This window comes from Pseudorca crassidens, chromosome 8 (assembly GCF_039906515.1).
Source record: "Pseudorca crassidens isolate mPseCra1 chromosome 8, mPseCra1.hap1, whole genome shotgun sequence".
In the NCBI taxonomy this organism is placed as follows: Eukaryota; Metazoa; Chordata; class Mammalia; order Artiodactyla; family Delphinidae; genus Pseudorca; species Pseudorca crassidens.
This window is the reverse complement of record NC_090303.1, coordinates 85294164-85319994: the sequence shown is the minus strand read 5'-3', so window position 1 is coordinate 85319994 and position 25831 is coordinate 85294164. Positions and strand designations below refer to the sequence as shown.

General features: G+C 50.1%; 1 protein-coding gene across 2 annotated transcripts in view; it reads left to right on the top strand.

Moving 5' to 3' along the window:
• Window positions 1-25831, top strand: part of COPG2 (COPI coat complex subunit gamma 2) — a 129682-nt gene that overhangs the window by 90228 nt on the left and 13623 nt on the right. For both annotated transcript variants that reach the window (XM_067747017.1, XM_067747018.1), the window contains exons 18-20: window positions 464-526; window positions 989-1128; window positions 1696-1867. In XM_067747017.1, coding sequence (XP_067603118.1) covers window positions 464-526; window positions 989-1128; window positions 1696-1867 — 375 coding nt within the window. The remainder of the gene's footprint in view (window positions 1-463; window positions 527-988; window positions 1129-1695; window positions 1868-25831) is intronic.

Below are 25831 nucleotides of genomic sequence, written 5' to 3'. Positions count from 1 at the left end.
ATTTTTATTTTCCGATATTAGTTAACTTCTTAATTAATTTTTCTGTTGGAGGCTTAAAAAAATAAAGGAACAAAGTGTGTAGTGGTTAGAACCAAAAATGAAAGAGCTTACGCTTTCAACATTTTCAGGTTTTTTTGTTGGTACTATATAAGTAGTTTTTCCTGTTTGAATCACGAGATTTGTTTTATAAACTGTTCCTCCTTTTAAGAGTAATTAAAAAAACATTTCGGTTCATTAAAGCAAATTTTGTATTTTTAGGACTTACTTTATTATTTCATAAAATATGTTCACTAAATACATTTTGAGTGTTCCTCCAAAAAAGATGACAGAGAACCTCCCGGTGTGATTCAGCAATAGCACCTTATGTTTATCTGCTTAACGTTTCTGTCCTCATCTCCTGGCTGCATGTTTGGCTTGATAGTAGGAGGGAAGCTCATTTGATTGCTCATACTTGTCTTTGTAGAAATCACACTGATGGCTACTAAGCCCGAGAAGTTGGCTCCTTCCAGGCAAGACATTTTCCAAGGTATGATGATTTGATGTGTAGAAGCAGTAGCCTAGCACCCGAGGCATTGTAAGTATAATGAAGGCCACTACTTTTGTTCAATTTGATTAATTCTCAGTACGGGAGCTCGTTGTATGGCCGAATATTGATTGTCCTAGCTTACAGTTGCGGGCGCTACCTGGAGTCTGTGGGACTTTGCAATTTCCAGTTGCCAGCTTACGGAGAATGCTTTTCTTACTCTGTATCAGGGAACTCAAATTCTATGAAATTAGGAATTAAGTTTGTCTGTCTGTTTGTTGCTTTTAGTAATTGAGTGTATAAACTCTTACTTAAAAGATTATTTCACTAAAGCTTGGGGACACATTAGCTGAGTGTTCAACTATTAGTAAGACTGTGGAAACTTAAAACATTTTAGACACCCAGAGTAATGTCTTCCCTGTCTTCTTACTTTCCTCCTCCTTTTCTTTCCTTTTTTCTTGATAGAACAACTGGCTGTCATTCCTGAGTTTATGAATCTAGGACCCTTGTTCAAGTCTTCTGAGCCTGTTCAACTTACAGAAGCAGAGACAGAATATTTTGTTCGTTGTATCAAGCACATGTTTACCAATCATATTGTGTTCCAGGTGAGATAAGCGCCAGAACTGGCTCCAGTAAGGGGTTTAGTGTTAATCCCCTTTTAGTTTATTTATGATTCTAGTCCCTTTTATAGAGAAGCAAATTTAGCAGCATATCTTGTTTTCTTTCCTAACTCCATAGCCGTAGAGATGTGATGGGTAGCTTTTGATGATTTAAATTTAAAAAGACATAAAACTGAAATGTCTGAAGAAGTTGGACAGCATAAAGGATAACCTGTGGAAGAAATAGTCATCATTTAATATCAGGGTAAAATAAGTGTGTCATTCCAAGAACTTGGATTTCAGTTTGGTTCTCAGACAGCTATCAGACTTCTACCATCTTGTTTGGTAGAACTCAATCTCAGGAAGGAGGAAAACACTGGTTAATATAAACAAAAAAGACCTCAAGAATAAGGTTATCCTCGTTGCCTCAGGAAAAATCTTACGGGGAGACATGCGTGGTGTTTAGAAAGTATAGAGGGTTCCAGAACTCAGTCGTGGGTTATGGGTGGGAAGAACAACTTGCTTGCAAACAGTTCTTCTCCTTCATAACTTTCCTATTTGCTGACTTTTCAGTTTGACTGTACCAATACTCTCAATGACCAGCTACTGGAGAAAGTGACAGTGCAGGTGGAACCATCAGATTCCTATGAAGTGCTGTGTTGTATCCCAGTCCCCAGCCTACCTTATAATCAACCAGGAATATGCTACACTCTTGTTCGTTTACCTGATGATGACTCTACAGCAGGTAATAACACACAGAATGGAAGAGATATGATTAAGAGTGCATTACCACTTGAGCTCTTAAATGTCTGGACAGATGTTTGGGGTTCAAGAATTTGTTTCTTTTCCGGAATTAAATGATGGTATATTTATAAAATGAGTTACTGCTTACAGAAATACTAATTTTATAACCAAGTTTCTGAGTAAAATATGCTGGACATTTAATTGTAAAACAGAAACTGGATGTATACAGTGGTAGCCCAAAAAGGAACTCAGACTTTCTGTTGGAACAGTGTCACCACTAGTGAGGGTTCATATGCCTGATGTCTCTTATGAAGGATCATGGCCTACTTCTCCCTGATGTTTCTTTCCAGGGCATCCTAAGGACTTTTTATTTAGTAGATCCATGGCATCATAAAATATATTGTTTTTAAGGGTCCTGTAACACGAGGCAAGTGTCTAAGAGTATGTCTCAGCCTAATGAGTGGCTTAGCCAACATCTGTGTATCCACATTTGAGAAGGGCTTGTAATCTGCTTGACCTGTATGCAGTCTTGGGGGTGGGGGGGGGAGGCCTGTGAAGAACAGCCAATTGCTAGTGCCAGTGGTATTTACAAATTGGGGGTTTGAGATCTTCTAACCTATGAATGTCAAGTATTTGTTGTACTTGATTTCTTTTTCCCATTTTCCCACCTGAGTTCTTTTCTTCCCATAGTCACTGCAGAGTTTTCACAACTGTTACCCAGTTTTCACTGAAATAAGCACACACATTGCACTTACATTTTGAACAATTTTTATTACCAGTACAGGAAAAAACAATTTTTACTACTAATACAGGAAAAAACAATTTTTACTACTAATACAGGAAAAATCAGATAGAAGTTAACAAATATTGGGAAAGTTACAGAGTTACAAGAAATCGTAAAAGCACTAGTAAATAGTTATCCCTGGTCATCATTCATTACATTTGGGGCTTAACCTGTCTTCCGTTAGCCCCTCTCCCAACTCCCTTTTTAGATGTTGGTTCTGGGAGCCCCTGCCCAATCTTACCTGTGTTGGATGATAGACCAGGCTACTCAACTCTAGCACGAGGTAGATTCAAGTTGGCACCATTGCTGGGTCTGAACCCCAGGTTGTTCCCTCTGGCCCTGGGTGGACCTGCAGTTGCGGCCACCCTGGATCCATAAGCTCCTGGGTAGGAAGGCACTTTCCTATCTGGCCTCCACTATTTCTCCTTCGAGCATTAGGCCATCCAACTTTAACCTTTAATTACCTCCTTTATCCCTTTATGAGGTTTCTCTTATTCCATTCCCTTTTAGCTTCACTTTCTTTCCTGGTCTGTTTCCCTCTGGTTAGATTTGACTTATGTCCACCAGCCAGTAATTAAGCTGGCTGTACTCTTATGTAAATAAAGCTAGTCTTATTTACCCTTATTCTAAACCACTATCTGGGCCCAGTCTTAATGTAGCCCTATGGCTTCTGCCATCATCCTGGGATACACCATACTTCTTCAGTTTTTTCCAGTAGGCACCTCTCCATATTTCAAAATTCTAACCCCATTTTACTTCCCACTAAGTTTCTGTTTTTTAAGGGATGCCATTACTTCACTACTTAATTTTGGAAGCAAAATGCTGAACTCATTGGTTAAAGAATCAAGCTCTCCCCAATTGAGAATACTAGCTCCTCCCATTTCCCCAGGTTCACTTGGATAACTGATAACTCAGGTGCCTCACACCCCAGGGAGTGGTTCTAACAGAATACAATAAATACAATTTTACAATATCAAAATACATAAAACAACAATATTGAAATTACATAAGTTACATATAGTATAGGAGAAAACAACAACAACAGAAAACACTTCTACTAAGACAGAAAGCATAGGGAGATTTTCTTACCCCTCCTTACTATGGAGTTAATTTCTTTTTAAAGCAGATCTTACAAATTAGCCCAGAGGTTTCAACCTTTGGTCTGCTGGCTATGGACTCTTTTGCTCGATGGTTGTTAGTATTTTGTCTATAAAAATTTGTCATTTGGAGAATTTTCCTTCTTTTCTGTTAAATTCAGAGGGTTTGCTGGTTGGTGTTAAAACTTAGTTATAAACTCTTGTGATTGCATCTTGGAGAAAAGAAATGGAATTCTTCCAATGGAAGTCTTAACACTTGGACTTTTAAAATTTTGTTAGTAGTCGATTTATGTTTTACCTATCATTTACCTGCTTAAAAAAAAACTCCTTTCTATTCTTTAGTCTTTGTTAGAAACTCTAAAATTTTTAATCCATGGCCAATCCAGAGTCTTTGCTGTGCAATGAATAGAAGTGAAATACCAGGGCATAGGTGGTAATAAGAGTCTTTTCCACATGCCTTCCTTTCAGCATTTTCCCATTGCAGATATTCTGGATTTTACCAATCACCTGAAGATCTATACAATCAATCACCTCTGCTTGTCTCATCTCAGAAAATATATTTTCCGTATAGTCACAGAAAAAAATGGAAATTCTATAGATTGTGATTTCCTTCAACTTGAAAACTGTATAGAATAGAAAGTAATGTAGGTTTTGGAGATAGATAAATTCGATTTGAATTCTGACTCTGTTACACACTGAGTGTGTAATCATAGGCAAGTTATTTGATCTCTGTAAACCTTCTAGGATTGTTGTAAGGCTAAAATGAAATTAAGTAACGTGATTAGCGTGGTGCCAGACACATAGTAAATACTTAATAGATAGAGGCTATTATTGTTTCAATTCTGAAACTATCCACTTTCTCCTTTTATCCTCTTTAACAATCAAGTCTTTCACAGTTCAAAAGATACCCACCCACCCATATCCTCAGAAAGTTATTCCATCACCTGTTCTTACCTTTTCTGTATCTTTAAACTTTCCCACTCCTCCTTACTTTATAAGTATACAAAAAATCTATGCCATCTGAAAAAATTTACTTTAACTCAACATCAAGATATTACCATAACTCCTTCCCTGAAATCTTGGGCAAATTGTGGAAAGAGTAATCAACATCATAAGTCTCAATTTAGTCCTACTTATCTTCCATCCTCCAACAACTACTCTTTACTGAAAAATTTCTAGAAAAGCCTTCAAGGCAGAATGCTTTCTTAGTGTCCTTTCTCATCCAGCAACGTTCCTTCCTCTGAATGTTTATTACACCAGTAACAACATATATATGCAACATTCTACAAATTTTTCCCCACTTTGGACCTCTGTAATGACTCTACCTTTTTGCTTTATTACTTACTCAGAACCATTCTAATCCCTATATTGCTTTTATTATTGAACTCTTGGTCCTCATTGCATCATTATTTCTCATTTCAACAGATTTAGATAACTCATTTAAATAGCCTTCAATAGAAAATATCCATACTAAGATCAAGTTTAACAGGACATGTATATGAGTTTCTCTTTCTGTTTTTTTTTGTTTTGTTTTTTTTTTTTTTTTTTTTTTTTGCGGTACGTGGGCCTCTCACTGTTGTGGCCTCTCCCATTGCGGAGCACAGGCTCTGGATGCGCAGGCTCAGCGGCCATGGCTCACGGGCCCAGCCGCTCCGCAACACGTGGGATCTTCCCAGACCGGGGCACGAACCCGTGTCCCCTGCATTGTTAGGCGGACTCTCAACCACTGCGCCACCAGGGAAGCCCTCTCTTTCTGTTTTTCATTAGGGATGCTGCCTCCCATTTAACAATTCATAACTCTTTCATATTATACATACATACTGCAGTTCTTGCAGTTCTACACTTCCTTAAACCTTTATCTTAATGAGCTACCACAGGATCCTGATGAACTCCAATCTCTTCACTGAATCTGTTGTCTCCATTCCATTATTTGCTATTCAGTATTAGCCATATTAACTCCTGACAATCTGAATTAAATCCACAGCTTCAGTTAAGTAAAATTTATCTGTTTTTTTTACTTTGACGCACCTCCAGCCACTCACTGGGATCCATATTAATGACCCTTGGTGAAACTCTGCATTCTTCCAAGCTAAGCACGTAATCTGAATTTCTACTCAAATGCTAATAAAAAAGCAGGATAGGTTGAACATTACTATTTAGCCACCATTTCCCCTACCTTTATCACTAGAATTTGCATCAGCCTAGCCGTAGAATCCATATTCCTCCAAATCTGACCCGTTAATGAGACTTGCCAAGATTCCAGTTTGAGACCTCATTCGCCTGTTCATTCGTCTTGCAACCAACCTCCCTTTCCTCAAACACACTGAAATTTCAACATTTCCTCTGTGCTGACTTTGAACCTGTCTTCCTATCCTATTTCATGTTCCCGTTTCACACCATCATCGATAGCTGTCATCTTTATTGCTGCCTTTCTTAAATGATAACATCTCTCCAGAATGCAATATAAACATGGCACATCCACTCACTTCCTGTTTCCCCATCTTGTAGCCTTAGAAAAACTGGTTCACAGTCTGGCCTTTAAATGGATTCAGTATGTGAAAATGTGTGAAATTACTCCTTGACCTACTCTTATTATTCAAAACAACCCCATTCTCTGGCATGTGTCTTCATCTTGGGATGTCAGGAGCACTAATGTTACAAGGACTGCTGCTGACGCTCTCCCTTCAGATTTTGTTTTATGAATTTATCTCTATGTGACCATTTATTCTCTTGAATCTACCCACTTCGACATAATTGTCTGATAGATTTTTCAGGCAGCCACCCACCAATTTCCCTGTGGTAATTTCTTTTTATATATTTCTCCCATTTCCCTTTATTCCATTAATTGTGATCAACAGGTCGCACTATGCATCCTAACCATTATAATGTTCCTTAATAATTCCAAGAATGATTTGTATGTATACTGTTGACTTAGTTCCAATTTTATTTTAACCACTTCTTTTCTTTTTCCTCTGCTCATTTTCATTGGAAAAACAATGAACGTATAAACACTATATCAGCATCTGTAGGAGGCATATTTTACCAGTGCTAAATACAATTCTTTCAAAATCCAGTTGATTGCACTATACCCCTTTGCTTTGTACTTGGCTGTGCTCTAGCCTCTCCCTCTATAAACATTCTACATTGTCTGTCTTCCCATAAAACAGTGCTTTCCCACAGATATAACAGATAGCACCTGTACTTTCTTTTATTCACTAGTGTACACCTGCTGTCTGGCCTCAATACCACCCCTCCTGCCCCTGAGATCTGCTGACGTCCCCAGATTGGGAGCTCTTGAAGCTGCCTTCCCCTTTTCTGTAGAGCCCCCTTTAACTTCCCTGAGCCCTTCACACATTCATGAGGTTCTTCCCCTCATCCATGCTGCCTGTCCCTTTCTTTTCCCATTGACTCCCCTGACCCATCTCAATACTGGCCTACCACCTTCATGGACACTCGAGAATCCAAGGATCTCTCTCTTTGCAGGCTGGGTGTGGACTGAACGTTGCTCAGCCCATCCTCTGCCTTTTCTCCCACTCTTGTCTTCAAGAGCCTCTCTGCTTTATCTTCAACATCCCATCCTACTTCCCCTACCACCTGTCAGTCATGCCACAGATGCAGTGGTCTTTTCCTTGACATCTGCTCTCTTCTTGACCTGCCCTCATGCTCCCCAGTCTCCAGCTTCTTGGTCTGCAATGTGCTGTAGTGACTCCATATGCTGTCCCCATTCATCCCTGAGCACCGTGTCTTTTCAGGTCCCTCAGGCTTCTGTCTGACCTTCCATCGTTTCGTGTCGTCATGCCCTGCATTGACAGGCTCGTCTCCAACATTTTCCACAGACCACTACCTTTACCAGCTCATCCTCTTCTCACCTCGTCCACCTACCCCATGTTCCAACCTGGCCTTACCCACGCCATCCTCTCCCTCCTGCATGGGCTTCCTCACGCCCTTGGCCCACTCATGGGTGCACAGCTCCTGGACCCTCGACATCCAACTCCATCCTTTTGGCTCTTTGCTATCACACTCTGTGCAGTGTGTTCCCTGATCCTCTCAACAAACCTCTCCTGCCCTGGTTGCTGGGTGCCATTGCCTCACCTTCCTCACTCTTCTTAGCCATTGGACCTCCTCTTCTCTACTACCTGTTTCAGAATGCTCACCTGATCTTGCCTACGTCCGGGGCCCACCTTCATCATCTCTCCTTATTTCCTTCTCTACTGTATGTATAGCAAAGGAACTGTCCTACCTGAGCCATGTGACGTTCTTTAAAGAAGCTGCTGTCTGTGCACCTTCCAGCTGGATTCAGTTGTCTCCTCTGCTCTGTGCTCCCTTCTCCGTCCCCCATCCACTGCTCAACCCGGTTGAGTCGTCTCTGCTTCAGGCACACTGTGTTGAATCCTCACGCTCCGCCCACCAACCCACGCTCATGAGCCAGGCTGAGCTTGCCTCCCGGGCCGCACGACCCCACGACATCACTCCCTGTAACCTTTCAGGTTTCCATCCAGACCCCTTGTCACGTACTCTTCTGACACAGCTCTCAGGGAGGCTCCGGCCTCTGATTCTCCGACCTTTTTCTTTCACCGCAGCACTCACCTTCTTCCCACCCTCTTGCCCCCGCACCTGCCAGACCCACTCCCGACACCACCGCCCTCAGTCTGGACCTGCACAGAGCCCTGGGTCCTGCTGTCCGCCCTCCCTACCCCCTCGGGGCAGTCATCTCTCTTCCAGACGCTCTCCTGCACTGTCCTCTCCCCTCTCATCTGCCCCTTCCTTCTGCATGGACACCCCCCTCCGGTGCTTTCTGCTCACATGCAACCCAACTTCCTTTCAGTCACCACTTCCATCTCCCTCAGCCTTACTCCTCCAGAGTCCTAAGCTCAGGGACAGCATGCTTGCAATCCACTCCCAACTGATCGACCGTAATCCCCCTCCCCCCTCCCCCAATCATTCCAGGTGCCTTGCTGGCTACATTCATTTACTCGCTGTCTCCCTGGCCCTGCCTGGGTCCTTTTCCTCCATGTCTGACACTCTTGACTCTGATGCCTCCGTCTGCCCGACTCGGGCTCATCTGCTCATGCTTCACCCCTCTTCCCAGCTGCCCACCCTGCCCCTTCCACCCAGTGATTCTCACCCGAGGATGCGTGACCCCCAAGGCAAGCCTATCAGCATCGTCTTTCAGGAATGTTTTTGTGTTTCCTTTTTTGATTTTTTTGTTTTTGTTTTGAGCAGAGTACTGCTCTCCCTCAGATGTTCTGACAGGCCTCCCTTGGGGTCCATGCCCACAGCCCCCCTTGGGTGAAATCGACCCCCCCCCCCGGGGAAGAATCACTGCTGTGGAAGCCCAGCGTGCCTCCCTGGGCTGCACTCCCTCCTTGCCCGCCTCTAGGCTCCCATCGGTTGCCATTGACCCTTGTTCCTCAAGGATCCTAGCCCTGCCCCCCTCTCTGACACTGGCCCGGCACTGTCCTCCTGGAACCACCACATTCCCTTCCATATTAACTCACTGACACCTGACGTGCCGTAAACCCCGTTCTGCATTAAGACACTATTCTTTTCACACACCCCTATATACCCCTCCTGCCCCCCATCCTTTATGACCCTCAGGCACTGGGACAATATCTTTGGTGCTTGTACTTCTTGCCGCTTGCCATTGTCTATCACCCTAGGTTACCCCTCCTCATATCAGACCCACGACACCGTCCCCCTGGAGAGCCTTGCCCCTACTGTCCTCACCTCCCTCTGTGATTCCTGCCAGGCAGACCTTTCCCTCCCTTCCTGCAGCTACTCTCCTTTGTCCTCTCTGGGTGGCTTCCCTGGTCTTCCCAGTCCTCTCCTCACTCAGCCTGAAGTCATCACCCCAACACTGGACTTGAAATCAGTCCAGAAGCGCAGTTAAAGTAGATGATTTTCTCGTGTCTGCAGTTGGATCTCCCTCCCCACCCCACCTCCACTCCCAGCAATCCCAACCCTGTCCTCCCATACAACCCTGTCAAACCCGACCTGCACCCCGACCCCAACGCCATCCCCATCCCCACTCATTCCCTGAGCTCCTCCCTCCCCGACCCCAACTCCCTCCCCACCCCCAGCGGATCCGTAGTAAAGAGCCTGGCGGAAGAGTTGCACCCTTGCCACAATATTCGAGGCTGTAGCAGCGGCCACTGCTCCCCATCCCCTGCCTGCCACCCTCCACTCCTCCCTCCCCAAGCCTCTGCTCCCACTGGCTGGCCCTGTAACTCTGAGGTTCCTTCTGGTTGGCACCTCCGAGATCTGCCTGGATTCCTACCTGCCCACCTCCCTCTTCCCGCTGCTCCCCCGTTGGTGTCCAGCCTGTGTCCCTTCTGCTGCACTCCATTCTCCATCCTCCCCTGGATGCCTCCCATCACCTGGTCTGTCTCTGGTAGGTGGCCCTCCTGTCGTGCCACATCAAGACCCCATTTGAACATTCCTTCCTGTGACCTCTCCTCACGTGATCCGTTCCTTCCCTTTCCTTCCCTGGCCCAGGGAAAGCGTCTGCCTCTTCTCTAGGGCCCATGATGTCATCTCAGTGCTCCCTGATGCCTGTCATCGAGTTGCATTGGGTCACCCCTTCTCTGTAGGGGGTGCTCCCTCCTGTGACCTGCTCTCACAGCTCACACTCTTTCCTTCCCCTGCCCTGCCACGTTCTCTCCTGAAATCATGGGCTGTCATTGGTCTGGTCCTTATACTGGCTTGGGCCACCATTTCCCTTTAAGCTCCCTTTTCCTTAGTCGTGTTCTGTCTCACCTTCCTTCCTCTTCTCTCTTCCCTTTTAATCAAGCCATTGCCCACGGGACTTTACACCAGGCCCCCACTTCGCTATCTTCTCCTTCCCTCACCTCCACTGCTTTCATCTCTCCTCCTTCGGACCCTGGGGTACACCCCTGCCCATTGCCTTGCTCTCCCACTCCGTGATGACGTGGTCCAGATCTCTCCTTTGCCCTCTTTCCCTCTTGGCCATATTTTAAGACTCTCTTCTGGTTGTCCATCGCATTCTGCCTGCCCCCTCTGTTGTTCCCCAGATCCACTCTCCTGATCGCGAGACCCCACCTCCAACTCTCCACCATTCTGCCCCTTGCTGTCTCTCCCTTTGCCTCTTTGCTGCCCCCATTCTCTTCTCTGACTACACATATGGTTTGAAGGTCCCTGGTTTCCTGTGTGGACTCTCTCTGCCACATCCTAGGACTCCACCCTTTATAGCTCCCTTGTAATAGCAGAAGCACTGTTGATACCACCTGAATTCCTGGCCACTTCTCTGCCAATTCTAAGCATATTTGCTACCAACACACTGGGCTCCATCCACTTGAGTCCATCCTGAAGTCCCTGAGGTTACCTGCCAGTCATTTCTGTGCAGGATGTATCTAATGTGCAATGCTGCCCTGTTTCCTCCATGTCACCACAGTCATTGTGGCCCCTGTCCCCAGTTGCTCCTAAGAGCCCTGGGTCTTCAAACACCCAGGCTTTGGCATCTCAGCTGGGACCTGCTCTGCTCCTACCACTGGGCCTCAGTACTGCAGAGGCCACTCCTCTTGAGCCGTGAGATCAGTGGATGTCCCCACATTCATGAGGTTCTCTCCCCTCTTCTGTGCCTGTCCCTTACTTGTGCCATCGACTCCCTGACCCAACCTGCTCCCTCCTTCTCATAGCTGCCCAAGATGCCTCTGTCTCTTGCTATCCAGAGTGGGTGGGGATTGGACGTTACTTGGCCCATACTCTGCCTTTTCTTCCGCTGAGAAACGCTCTACTTCATCTGCAGCATCCGTCCTATTTCCCCTGCCACCTGAGTCATGCGAGGTCTTCGCTGCCTGTTCCTCGATACCTGCTCCCTCTCTTCCGACACACGCTCATGTTCCTGACCGCCAACTCCTGGTCTACAAAGTGCTGTCCATGGCTTCTGAAAACAGCCATAAGGACCCTACATTTCGGGTCTGCCATTTTGGAAAAGGTGGTTGTTTCTGGGTCCTCTCTGATGTTTCTTTTTCTCACCATGCCCCGTCTCCAGCATTTTCAGTGGGCCTCTACCCCTACCAGCCCAGGCTCCTCTGGCCTTACCCACCTCTCCCTGCTCCTCGCTTGCCTTACCTGCGCTGTGCTCTTCCCCCTGCATGGGCTTCCTCTGACCCTGGGTCCAATTTTCAGGGCACGGTTCCTGGATTCTCCACACCCACTCTCTCCTGTGTGCTCTTTGCCATCCTCCCGGCACAGTGTGCTCCCTGATCCTTGCAGCAAGCCCCTCCTGCCCTGGCTGCTGGGTGCCATCACCCGACCTTCCTCCTTCTTCTGGCCCATTGGACCTCTTCTCCTCTGCCACACTCTCTCACCAGTTGGAGACTGCTCACCTGACCTCCTTGGCCCAGTTTCTAAGTCTCTGCTGCTTTGCAGTTACTGCATACACAGCAAAGGAACTGTCCTACCTGAGCCATGTGACGTTCTTTAAAGAAGCTGCTGTCTGTGCACCTTCCAGCTGGATTCAGTTGTCTCCTCTGCTCTGTGCTCCCTTCTCCGTCCCCCATCCACTGCTCAACCCGGTTGAGTCGTCTCTGCTTCAAGCACACTGTGTTGAATCCTCACGCTCCGCCCACCAACCCACGCCCATGAGCCAGGCTGAGCTTGCCTCCCGGGCTGCACGACCCCACGACATCACTCCCTGTAACCTTTCAGGTTTCCATCCAGACCCCTTGTCACGTACTCTTCTGACACAGCTCTCAGGCAGGCTCCGGCCTCTGATTCTCCGACCTTTTTCTTTCACCGCAGCACTCTCACCTTCTTCCCACCCTCTTGCCCCCGCACCTGCCAGACCCACTCCCTGCCAGACCCACTCCCGACACCACCGCCCTCAGTCTGGACCTGCACAGAGTCCTGGGTCCTGCTGTCCGCCCTCCCTACCCCCTCGGGGCAGTCATCTCTCTTCCAGACGCTCTCCTGCACTGTCCTCTCCCGTCTCTTTTCATGCCCGCAGCCCCACCCACCCCTTGTATCCCCTGCGCTTCATGACTCTCAGGCATGTGACAGTATCTTTGGTCTAATTCTCGTCTTTCTCAGTGCTTGTCATTTGTCCCTTTGAATAGTTTATCCCTCCTCATTTCAGATCTGTGACACCCCCGGCCCTTACGGTCATAATGTCCATCCGTCTTTCCTGCCAACCAGCTGTTTCCCTTCTGCCTTCTTGCAGCCGCTCTCCGTTGTCCTCTCTGGGCGGCTTCAGTGCTCTCACCCTCCCTCTTCTTAACGTGCTCATCACCCCCAGCACCGGACTTGTAATCAGTCCACAAGCTCAGTTAAAGTAGGTGACTTTCTCAGTGCCTGGAGCTTGATTCATGTGTCCCGACTCCAACCCCCGTCCCCCCATCCCCACTGATCCCAACCCTGCCCTCCCACCCAACCCAGTCAACCCCTACCTGCACCCCAATCCTGATCCCCGTCCCAAAGTCCATCCCCCAAGCTCTCACCCCATCCCTGCCAGATCCACAGTAAAGAGCCTGGCTGAAAAGTTCCACCCTTGCTGCAACCTTTGAGGCTGTAAGAGCAGTCCCTGCTCCCCGCCCCCTGCCTGCCACCCCTTTCCCACTCCTCCTTCCCCATGTCTCTGCTCCCACTGGCTGGCCCCAGTACTCTGCACTTCCTTCCAGTTAGAGCCTCTGACATCTACCTGGTTTCCTACCTGCCACCTCCCTCTTCTCATTGCTCCTCTTAGTGGTAACCAGCCTGCCTCCTTCCACCTCTCTCCTCTCTCCATCCTCCCCTGTGCACCTTCCATCACCTGGTCTGTCTCTGGCAGGTGACTCTCCCTTGGTGCTGTATTGAGGCCCCCATTTAGACATTCCTTCCCAAGACCTTTCCTCGTGGGACCCATTCCTTCCCTTTCCCTCTCTGGCCCAAGGAAAGCATCTCCCTCTTCTCTAGGGCCCGTGATGTCATCTTAGTGCTCCCTGATGCCTGTCATCGAGTTGCATTGGGTCACCCCTTCTCCGTAGGGGGTGCTCCCTCCTGTGACCGGCTCTCACAGCTCACGCTCTTTTCATCCCCTGCCCTGCCACATTCTCTCCTGAAATCATGGGCTGTCACTGGTCTGGTCCTTCCGCTGGCTTGGGCCACCGTTTCCCTTTAGGCTCCCTTTTCCTTAGTCTTGCTCTGTGTCACCTTCCTTCCTCTTCTCTCTTCCCTTTTAATCAAGCCGTTGCCCACGGGAGTTTACACCAGGCCCCTACTTCCCTGTCTTCTCCTTCCTTCACCTCCACTGCTTCCATCTCTCTTCCTTTGGACCGAGGATGCACCCCTGCCCATCGCCTTGCTCTCCCACTCCCCAATAACACGTCCAGACACCCCTCTTTCCCTCTAGGCCATGATCCCCTCACAGCACCCATGTGCAGATCTTAAGACCCTCCAATTGCCCCCCGTCCCATTCGGCCTTGCTCCCTCTGTTGTTTGGGTCCAGCCTCCCAAACAAGAGTCCCTCACCCTCCAACCATTTAGCATCCCACCCATTGCTCTCTCCCCTTATGGTCCTTTCCTGCCCACATTATCTTCTCAAACTAGACCCCTGATACCCCACTGGCTTCACAGGTCCCAGCTGTTCCCCTGATTACCTGCGCAGAGTCTTTCTGCCACTGGCTAACCTCCATTCTTCAGCACCTGATGAATAGCAGAAGAATGGATTTGGTGATTGATGACAAATGCTGTTACCACCTTAGTTCCCACCCATTCCTGTGCCATTTCTAAGCAGGCTTGCTACCTGCACACTGGATTCCACCTGGTCCTTTCCAGTGTCCCTGAGGATACCTGCTAGTAGTTTGTGTCCAGGGTCTATCTGATGGTACAGCACTGCCCTGTCCTCTGTGTCACCAGTCGTTGTGGCCCTTTCCCCCTTGCTCTGAGGGCCTTGGGTCTTCAAAGGCCCAGGCAATGGTGTCTCAGCTCTGCTTTGCTCCTACCATCTGGCATCAGTGCCGCACAAAACCTTCTTGCCTCCTGAGATCTCCCGAAGTCCCAGATTGGGAGCCCTTCAGGCTGCCCTGCTGTCCTCTGCAGTGCCCCCTTTACCTGTTCTGAGCCCCGAGCATGTCCATGATGTTCTTTCCCCTCTTCACTGCCACCTGTTCCTTTCTTTTCCCATCGACTTCCCTGACCCAACTTGCATCCCGCAGACACCTTTCATGACTGCCCGAGACTCCAATGTCTCTCTCTTTCCAAGCTGGCTGCCACTGGACTGGCTCGGCCCCTCATCCACCTTTTCTCCTGCTCTTGTCTCCAGGAGCCCCTCTGCTTCCTCTTCAACATCTCATCCTACTTCCTCTACCAGCCGCCAGTCATGTGACACATTTCCCAATCTTTCCCTTCTTCTTTGACCTGCCTTTATGTTCCCCCATTGCCAGCTTCTTGGTCCCCAGCATGCTGTACTGAACCCAGGCTGTCTGAATTCACACCAAAGCATGCTACATTTTGGGCCTGCCATTTTGGAGAAAATCGTTGCTTCTAGGTGCTCTCTGACCTTTCATCATTTCACCATGCGCTACGCTGACAGGGCTGTCTCCAAATTTCCAAAGAGCCACTGCCTCTACCATCTCAGCCTCCTCGGGCCTCACCCACCTCTCCCTGCTCCTCGCCTGCCTCACCCTCACGGTGCGCCTCCTCCAGCATGGGCTTCCTCATGCCCTCGACCCACTTTTGGGAGCACGGTTCCTAGATTCTCCACATCCACTGTCTCCTTCTAGCCCTTTGTCATCCATCTCTTGATGCAGTGTGTTCCCAGATCCTCTCAACAAGCCTCTCCTGCCCTGGCTGCCGGGCGCCATCGCCCGCAGTTTCTTACTCATCTGGCCCGTTGGATCCCCTCTTCTCTCTATACCCTCCCACCTGTCAGAGACTGCTCACCTGGCCTCCTGGTTTCAAAGTCTCTCCTGCTTTGCTTCTCTACTGCAACACAGTAAAAACCTGTCCTACCTGAGCATGTAACGTTCTTCCAGCTGCCGCTGTGAACCTCCCAACTGGATTCAGGTGTTCCTCGGCTGAGTGCTCCCTTCTTGATCCTCACCTGCTGCTCAACCCAGTTCAACCCTCTTTGCCTCAGACGCACAGTACTGAGTCCACAGACTCTGCCCACCAGCCCACACTCAGCCCTAGGGACCTACGCTGTACTTTCCTCCGGGACCTCGTAAAGCTTGCTGCCTGTAACCTTTCATGCTTCCATTCCAGACCCCTTGTTGCATGCTCTTCTGACAGCTCTCGGGGAGCCTCCCCCTCTGATCCTCCTCCCCTCTTCCTTCCACTCCAGTACTTCGACTTCTGCCTCCCTCCTGCCTGACATCATCCCGTTCGGTCTCGAACTGCACAGAGCCCTGAGTCCTGCTGTCTGCCCTCCCTCTCTCCTCCTCCCTCTCCAGCAGTCGTCTCTCTCCCAGATGCACTCCTCCGTGTTTTGTCCCATCCGTCTGCCCTTTCTTCACTGTGGACATCTCGCCCAGAGCTCTCTGCTCAGATTTGCACAACCCACCTTCCTTTTGGTCGCCATTCCCATCTCTCTCAGCCCTACTCCTCAGGTGTCCTCAGCTCAGGGACCACCACCTTGTTGCCCACCCTCTCTACGATGGATGGTGAATCCTAACCTGCCCCCTCTCATTCCAGGCCCTTTGTTGGCTACATCCATTTGCTCACTGTCTGCTTGGTCTGGGTCCTTTTCCCTTATTTCTGACACTCTTGACTCTGATGCCTCCGTCTGCCCGACTTGGGCTCATCTGCTCATGCTTCACCTCTCTGCCCAGCTGCCCACCCTGCCCCTTCCACCCAGTGATTCTCACCCGAGGATGCGTGACCCCCAGGCAAGCCTATCAGCCTCATTATCCCGGCGTGCTCTTGTGCTTTCCTTTGGGGATTTTCTTGATTTCTCTTTGTATTGAGCAGAGTGCTACTCACTGTTCAGATGTTTTCATGGAACTCTCTTGGGGCCATTGCCCACAGCTTCTCCTTGGGTGAAATCCACCCTCCTGTCCCCATGATGATCCCTGCTGGGGAAGCCCAATGTGACCTCCTGGGCTCCACTCTCCCTTGCCCACCTCTAGCCTCCCATTGGTTGCTATTGACACTTCTTCAGAATCCCCAAATGGCCCCACTCTGACACTGGTCAGTACTCTCAGAACCACCACAATCCCTTCTGCAGTTACTTACTGACACCCGACAGGACACAAATCTCAGTCTGCACGTATTGTTCTTTTCACACACACATCCCACACGTCTTCTACCATCCTCAATGACTCTCAGGCATTGGGACAATATCACTGGTCAAAATCTGGTCCTTCTTGACACCTGCCATTGTTTTTTTTCCCTACTTTACCCCTCCTCATAGCAGGCCCACGACATTGTCCCCCTGCAGAGCCTTGCCCCATGGTCCTTCTGTCCCTCTGTGATTCCTGCCAGGCAGACCTTTCCCTCCCTCCCTTCCTGCAGCTACTCTCCTTTGTCCTCTCTGGGTGGCTTCCCTGGTCTTCCCAGTCCTCTCCTCAGCCTGAAGTCATCACCCCAACACTGGACTTGAAATCAGTCCAGAAGCGCAATTAAAGTAGGTGATATTCTCAGTGCCTAGAGATTGGCTCATGTCCCTCCACCCACCCCATTAATCCCAGCCCTACCCTCCCATCCAACCCAGTCAAACCCAACCCACACCCCCACCCTAACCCTGCCCCCTCCCCCTCCCCACCTCCCACCCCCATCCCCTCACCCTTCCCACACACCCACTGACCCCATCCCCAGCTCCCCCCGCCCCCAGCGGATCCGTAGTAAAGAGCCTGGCGGAAGAGTTGCACCCTTGCCACAACATTCGAGGCTGTAGCAGCGGCCACTGCTCCCCACCCCCTGCCTGCCACCCTCCACTCCTCCCTCCCCAAGCCTCTGCTCCCACTGGCTGGCCCTGTAACTCTGAGGTTCCTTCTGGTTGGCACCTCCAAGATCTGCCTGGATTCCTACCTGCCCACCTCCCTCTTCCCGCTGCTCCCCCGTTGGTGTCCAGCCTGTGTCCCTTCTGCTGCACTCCATTCTCCATCCTCCCCTGGATGCCTCCCATCACCTGGTCTGTCTCTGGTAGGTGGCCCTCCTGTCGTGCCACATCAAGACCCCATTTGAACATTCCTTCCTGTGACCTCTCCTCACGTGATCCGTTCCTTCCCTTTCCCTCCCTGGCCCAGGGAAAGCGTCTGCCTCTTCTCTAGGGCCCGTGATGTCATCTCAGTGCTCCCTGATGCCTGTCGAGTTGCATTGGGTCATCCCTTCTCCGTAGGGGGTGCTCCCTTGTGTGACCGGCTCTCACAGCTCACGCTCTTTCCATCCCCTGCCCTGCCACGTTCTCTCCAGTATCATCTGCTGTCTCTCGTCCGGTCCTTCCACAGGCCCAGGCCACTGTTTCCCTTTAGGCTGCCTTTGCCTTAGCCTTCCTCTGTCCACTCCTCGCCTCCCTTTTAGTTAAGCCGTTGCCCACAGTTCTTTACACCAAGCTGGCACTTCCTCCTCTTCTTCCTTCCCTGGCCTCTACTGCTTCCATTTCTTCTCCATCAGCCCCCGTGATGCACCCCTGTCAGATGTCCTTGACCTCACACTCCCCCTTGACAGAGTCCAGATCCCCTTTGCTCTCTTTCCTCTACTTTATCTTCAACTTCCCCTTCCATCTGCCAGTTCCTGGGTGGATTCAGTGGTCTTTTCCTTGACATCTGCTCCCTTCTGCCATGAAGCTCCACCTGTTGCCAGCTTCTTCCTTTCATGTGCGGCTATGAATCCTTCTGCTCTCCCCCTACTTTTTCTAGTCCACCGTTTTGGAGAAGGTTGACGCTTCTGTGAGCTTCTCCCTGACCTCTCACATCTCCCCATGCCCTGCACTGACAGAGTTGTCTCCAGCGTTTTCAATGGGCCAGTATCTCTACCAGCTCATTCTCCTCTGGCCTCCTCCCACCACTCCCGTTTTCCTTGCTGGCCTTACCTGCTCTTTCCTCTGCCGCCTGCATGCCCTTGGCCCATTCCTAGGGGCAGAAGTTCCTGGATTCTCCATGTCCACTGCCATCTACAGGTTCAATTCCATCCCACTCTTGGTGCAGTGCTTTCCTGACCTTTTCAACAAGCCGCTCCTGCCCTAACCCCAAGGCTCCACGGCCAGCCCTTTCTCACTCTTCCTGCCCTATGGACCATCTCTCTCTACCATATTCTCCCACCCTTAGGAGACTGCTCCCCCGACCTCCTGCCTCCCGGGCCCAGTTTCTAGGTCTCTGCCGCTTTGCAGTTACTGCATACATAGCAAAGGAACTGTCCTACCTGAGCCATGTGACATTTTTCAGCTACCACTGTGAACCTTCCAGCTGGATTCGGTTGTCTTCTCTGCTGAGTGCTCCCTTCTTGATCCACCACCTGCTGCTCAACCAAATTCAGTCATCTTTGTCTCAGAAGCAATGCACTGAATCTGCGCTCCATCCACCAACCCATACTCACGCCCTGTGGACGAAGTGTATGGTTTCCTCCTGGGCCCCCAAAATGTCGCTCCCTGTAACCTTTCATATTTCTATCCAGACTCCTTTGTTGCTTATTTTTCTGACACAGCTCTTGGGGAGCCTCTTCCTCTGATTCCCCTTTTTCCTTTCACAGTGGCACTTCTGCCCTTCTCTTAGCTTTGCACCTGCCGCCCCACATGCTACACCATGCTTCTCCATCTCGTCCTGCAGTGATGGGTGCTGCCTTCCGTCCCTCCTTGTCTGCTTCTCCTCCCTCCCTAGCAGTCATCTCTCTACCAGACGCTCTCCTGCACTGTCCTTTCCCGTCCCATCTACCCCTTCCTTCTGCATGGACACCCGCCTCCGGTGCTCTCTGCTCACATGCAGCCCAACTTCCTTTCAGTCACCACTTCCATCTCCCTCAGCCTTACTCCTCCAGAGTCCTAAGCTCAGGGACAGCATGCTTGCAATCCACTCCCAACTGATCGACCGTAATCCCCCTCCCCCCTCCCCCAATCATTCCAGGTGCCTTGCTGGCTACATTCATTTACTCGCTGTCTCCCTGGCCCTGCCTGGGTCCTTTTCCTCCATGTCTGACACTCTTGACTCTGATGCCTCCGTCTGCCCGACTCGGGCTCATCTGCTCATGCTTCACCCCTCTTCCCAGCTGCCCACCCTGCCCCTTCCACCCAGTGATTCTCACCCGAGGATGCGTGACCCCCAAGGCAAGCCTATCAGCATCATCTTTCAGGAATGTTTTTGTGTTTTCTTTTTTGATTTTTTTGGTTTTGTTTTTGTTTTGAGCAGAGTACTGCTCTCCCTCAGATGTTCTGACAGGCCCCCCTTGGGGTCCATGCCCACAGCCCCCCCTTGGGTGAAATCGACCCCCCCCCCCCGGGGAAGAATCACTGCTGTGGAAGCCCAGCGTGCCTCCCTGGGCTGCGCTCTCCCCTTGCCCGCCTCTAGGCTCCCATCGATTGCCATTGACCCTTGTTCCTCAAGGATCCTAGCCCTGCCCCCACTCTGACACTGGCCCGGCACTGTCCTCCTGGAACCACCACATTCCCTTCCATATTAACTCACTGACACCTGACGTGCCGTAAACCCCGTTCTGCATTAAGACACTATTCTTTTCACACACCCCTATATACCCCTCCTGCCCCCCATCCTTTATGACCCTCAGGCACTGGGACAATATCTTTGGTGCTTGTACTTCTTGCCGCTTGCCATTGTCTATCACCCTAGGTTACCCCTCCTCATATCAGACCCACGACACCGTCCCCCTGGAGAGCCTTGCCCCTACTGTCCTCACCTCCCTCTGTGATTCCTGCCAGGCAGACCTTTCCCTCCCTTCCTGCAGCTACTCTCCTTTGTCCTCTCTGGGTGGCTTCCCTGGTCTTCCCAGTCCTCTCCTCACTCAGCCTGAAGTCATCACCCCAACACTGGACTTGAAATCAGTCCAGAAGCGCAGTTAAAGTAGATGATTTTCTCGTGTCTGCAGTTGGATCTCCCTCCCCACCCCACCTCCACTCCCAGCAATCCCAACCCTGTCCTCCCATACAACCCTGTCAAACCCGACCTGCACCCCGACCCCAACGCCATCCCCATCCCCACTCATTCCCTGAGCTCCTCCCTTCCCACCCCCAGCTCCCTCCCCACCCCCAGCGGATCCGTAGTAAAGAGCCTGGCGGAAGAGTTGCACCCTTGCCACAATATTCGAGGCTGTAGCAGCGGCCACTGCTCCCCACCCCCTGCCTGCCACCCTCCACTCCTCCTCCCCAAGCCTCTGCTCCCACTGGCTGGCCCTGTAACTCTGAGGTTCCTTCTGGTTGGCACCTCCGAGATCTGCCTGGATTCCTACCTGCCCACCTCCCTCTTCCCGCTGCTCCCCCGTTGGTGTCCAGCCTGTGTCCCTTCTGCTGCACTCCATTCTCCATCCTCCCCTGGATGCCTCCCATCACCTGGTCTGTCTCTGGTAGGTGACCCTCCTGTCGTGCCACATCAAGACCCCATTTGAACATTCCTTCCTGTGACCTCTCCTCACGTGATCCGTTCCTTCCCTTTCCCTCCCTGGCCCAGGGAAAGTGTCTGCCTCTTCTCTAGGGCCCGTGATGTCATCTCAGTGCTCCCTGATGCCTGTCGAGTTGCATTGGGTCATCCCTTCTCCGTAGGGGGTGCTCCCTTGTGTGACCGGCTCTCACAGCTCACGCTCTTTCCATCCCCTGTCCTGCCACGTTCTCTCCAGCATCATCTGCTGTCTCTCATCCAGTCCTTCCACTGGGTTTAGTACTGCCTTCCCTTTAGGCTGCCTTATACTCATCCTCACCTCATCTCACCTTCCTTCCTCTTCTCTGTTCCCTTTTAATAGAGCCACTGCCCACAGTTCTTTATACCAGGCCCGACTCCCCCGTCTTCTTCCATCACCTCCACTGCTTTCGTCTCTCCTCCCACAGGCCCCAGAATGCACCCCTGCCCATCACCTTGCTCTCCCACTCCCCGATGACATGGTCTGGATCCACTCTTTGCCCTCTTTCCCTCTAGGCTACGATCCCCTCGTGTACAGATTTTAAGATCCTCCTGTCTCTCTCCATCCCATTCTGCATTGCCCCCTCTGTTGTTTCCTGGATTAAGTCTCCCAAACAAGAGTCCCTTACCCCTCAAGCCTCTACCATCCCACCCACTGCTTGCTCCCCCTGTGCCCCTTTTCTGCACACACCGTCTTCTCATACTAGACCTCGGACACCCCACTCCTTTTGAAGGTCCCCCTCCTTCCATGTGTGCAGTCTCTCCACCACATGCTAGGCCTGCACCACCCCCCTTTCCAGTGCCCCTGGAATAGCAAAAGCTCAGAATCGGTGATGGTTGGGAAATGTCAACACAGCCTTGGTTCTCCCTCACTCCCCTGCCATTTTAAGCATATTTGCTACCCGCACTCTGAACTCCAACCACTAAGTCCATCCGAAATCTCTGAGGTTACCTACTAGTGGTTTCTCTGTTGAGTCCTCCTTAATGTGCAACGATGCCCAGTTTCCTCAGTTTTACCACAGTCGTATCAGGGGATGGACTCCGTTTTGCTCACTAATACCTCGCTCTTTGGTTCCTCTTTTTGTTCTACATTCATTGCTCAATCCATTTCCGTATTTCTTCTTTTTACACATTTTGCTGAATTGCTTTGGTTTTCCATTTATTCCTTGGTAGGATCACTGCAATTTGTGTTGTTTTAGGTCCACTTTACTGAATTTATCTCAGGGGATGGACCCCGTTTGTTTGAAGGCCCCAGGTCTTCAAATGCCCAGGCTGTTAGGTCTCACCTCGCACTGCACCTGCCTTCTGGTCCCAATACCACACATCCTACCCCCCTTAACCCTGAGATCTGCCAAAGTCCCCAGATTAACAGCTCTTCATTCAGGCTGCCTTCCCCCTTCTACCCTGAGCCCCTCACATACTCATAAGGTTCTCTCCCTTCTCCTGTGGTGCTTGTCCCTGTTTCTCTTCCCTGCCACCCCCTGAGCAGCTCCACTACCACTGTCAGTCATGAGAAGGATTCAGTACTCTTTTCCTGGACTAGCCCTCATGCTCCCAGGATGGCCAGTCTCTTTGTCCCCAGTGTGCTAATACTAAGTCCATCTGCCGTCCAAATTCACCCCTAAACACCCTACCTTTTTGGGTCCACGACATTGAATGAAGAAGGTCATTGCTTCTGCGTGCTTCTCTGTGACCGTTCTTCTCACCATGCCCCGTCTCTAGCACTTTCAATGGGCCTCTACCCCTACCAGCCCAGGCTCCTCGGGCCTCACCCACCTCTCCCTGCTCCTCGCCTGCCTTACCTGCGCGGTGGTCTTCCTCCTGCATGGGCTTCCTCTCACCCTTGGCCCACCTTTGGGGGCAGATTCTCCACACCCACTCTCTCCTTCTAACTCTCTGCCATCCCTCTCGGCAGTGTGTTCCCTGATCCTCTCAACAAGCCTCTCCTGCCCTGGCTGCCGGGCGCCATCACCTGCAGTTCCTCACTCTTGTGGCCCGTCAGAGCCCGCGCCTCTACCACACTCTCAGTTGTTGGAGGCAGCTCACCTGACCTCCTAATCCTGGGCCCAGTTTCTAGGTCTCTGCTGCTTTGCTTCTCTATGGCACACACAGCAACACTTTCAGCTGCTGTCTGTGCACCTTCCAGCTGGATTCAGTTGTCTCCTCTGCTCTGTGCTCCCTTCTCCGTCCCCCATCCACTGCTCAACCCGGTTGAGTCGTCTCTGCTTCAGGCACACTGTGTTGAATCCTCACGCTCCGCCCACCAACCCACGCTCCTGAGCCAGGCTGAGCTTGCCTCCCGGGCCGCACGACCCCACGACATCACTCCCTGTAACCTTTCAGGTTTCCATGCAGACCCCTTGTCACGTACTCTTCTGACACAGCTCTCAGGGAGGCTCTGGCCTCTGATTCCCCGACCTTTTTCTTTCACCGCAGCACTCACCTTCTTCCCACCCTCTTGCCCCTGCACCTGCCAGACCCACTCCCGACACCACCGCCCTCAGTCTGGACCTGCACAGAGCCCTGGGTCCTGCTGTCCGCCCTCCCTCCCCGCTCGGGGCAGTCATCTCTCTTCCAGACGCTCTCCTGCACTGTCCTCTCCCGTCCCATCTACCCCTTCCTTCTGCATGGACACCCCCCTCCGGTGCTCTCTGCTCACATACAACCCAACTTCCTTTCAGTCACCACTTCCATCTCCCTCAGCCTTACTCCTCCAGAGTCCTAAGCTCAGGGACAGCATGCTTGCAATCCACTCCCAACTGATCGACCGTAATCCCCTCCCCCCTCCCCCAATCATTCCAGGTGCCTTGCTGGCTACATTCATTTACTCGCTGTCTCCCTGGCCCTGCCTGGGTCCTTTTCCTCCATGTCTGACACTCTTGACTCTGATGCCTCCGTCTGCCCGACTCGGGCTCATCTGCTCATGCTTCACCCCTCTTCCCAGCTGCCCACCCTGCCCCTTCCACCCAGTGATTCTCACCCGAGGATGCGTGACCCCCAAGGCAAGCCTATCAGCATCATCTTTCAGGAATGTTTTTGTGTTTTCTTTTTTGATTTTTTTGGTTTTGTTTTTGTTTTGAGCAGAGTACTGCTCTCCCTCAGATGTTCTGACAGGCCCCCCTTGGGGTCCATGCCCACAGCCCCCCTTGGGTGAAATCGACCCCCCCCCCGGGGAAGAATCACTGCTGTGGAAGCCCAGCGTGCCTCCCTGGGCTGCGCTCTCCCCTTGCCCGCCTCTAGGCTCCCATCGATTGCCATTGACCCTTGTTCCTCAAGGATCCTAGCCCTGCCCCCACTTTGACACTGATCCAGCCATCCCTTCTTGGGACCGACACAATCCCTTCCATCTGACACGCCCCAAACTCCAGCCTACTTGACATAGTTATACTTTTCATTTTCTTAGGTCTGTCTTCCCTATTAGTCAAGTATCATTGTTGAATGTGACTTTAATTCTTTTTACTTAAACTTCCTAAACCATCCCACATTCATTCCATTGTTTAATTTTACTTGTTTTCAAAGTGCTTAGTGTTCACTGTGTTAGAATAGAACCCTGGAAATCTACTCATTGCAGCCCTCATTCTTTTCTATATTTAATATTTTGCAGGACATGCTCTAACCTTTTCCTCTCATCCCTCATTCCTCTACTCCACTCTCATTCCCATTTAACATTTTCTCCACTTTCATAAATACTCTGTATGTTTTAAGTTTATATACTATAACAAGTTTGGCAGGATTCTCTGTTCTACCACCTTATCTTACCCACTCTTTGCTATTATCCCCATCATGTGTTGGTTTTACTAGACTCTAGTTTTGTCATTGTCTTTCTGTAATCCATGCAGTTTTCCTCTCCTTTGTTCTTCCTCGATTTCCATTACTACTGAATAAGGTCATTTTCGTCTCATTTTTGTTTCTTCTCATGGAGTCCTTTAGTCGTATGTGTAACTCTAGTTTTGCGTATCTGTTTTGTTCCTCTTTCTCTCCTCTGCCATATTTTAACCCCCTAGTTAACCCGTCCCTGTTCCGTGATTCGTCCAGTACCATCTTACGAAGTTATAAATCCTTTCTAGATGTGCAGTTTTCAGTTCCATTCCATGACACCCTTTGCCCCCATCAGCTGAATTCTTCTTTATCCATATTGTCTTAACTTCGTTCTCCACTTGGCCTTTTTCTAATACTCCACTCTACTGCATGTAGTCGCCTTCTGACTTGTTTCCATCTGCCTTCACTTTCTTCGGTACTTTTCGCCTGTCTTTAATCCTGTGCCCATTTCTGCCCTCAATAAAGATCTCCTTATTGTGAAACTGTTTTACCCTATATTTTATCTAGTTACTCTGAAATGTTTTCTTATCCATACAGTGCTCTTTTTACTTGGTTTCTATCACCTATATTCTTCCTTGTTCCATTAGATACAATTATAGTGCCAAACCTTGTTTTTCAGTATGTCATTCCTCACATGATCTTTCCCATCTAAAGTTAAATTTTGCTTTTCCACCCATTTTCTTCTTTTTTCCCTATTCTACCTTTTATTAACCATCCATATACTGAGTATGTACCATTCTCACACGCTCACTAATACCTCACTCTTTGGT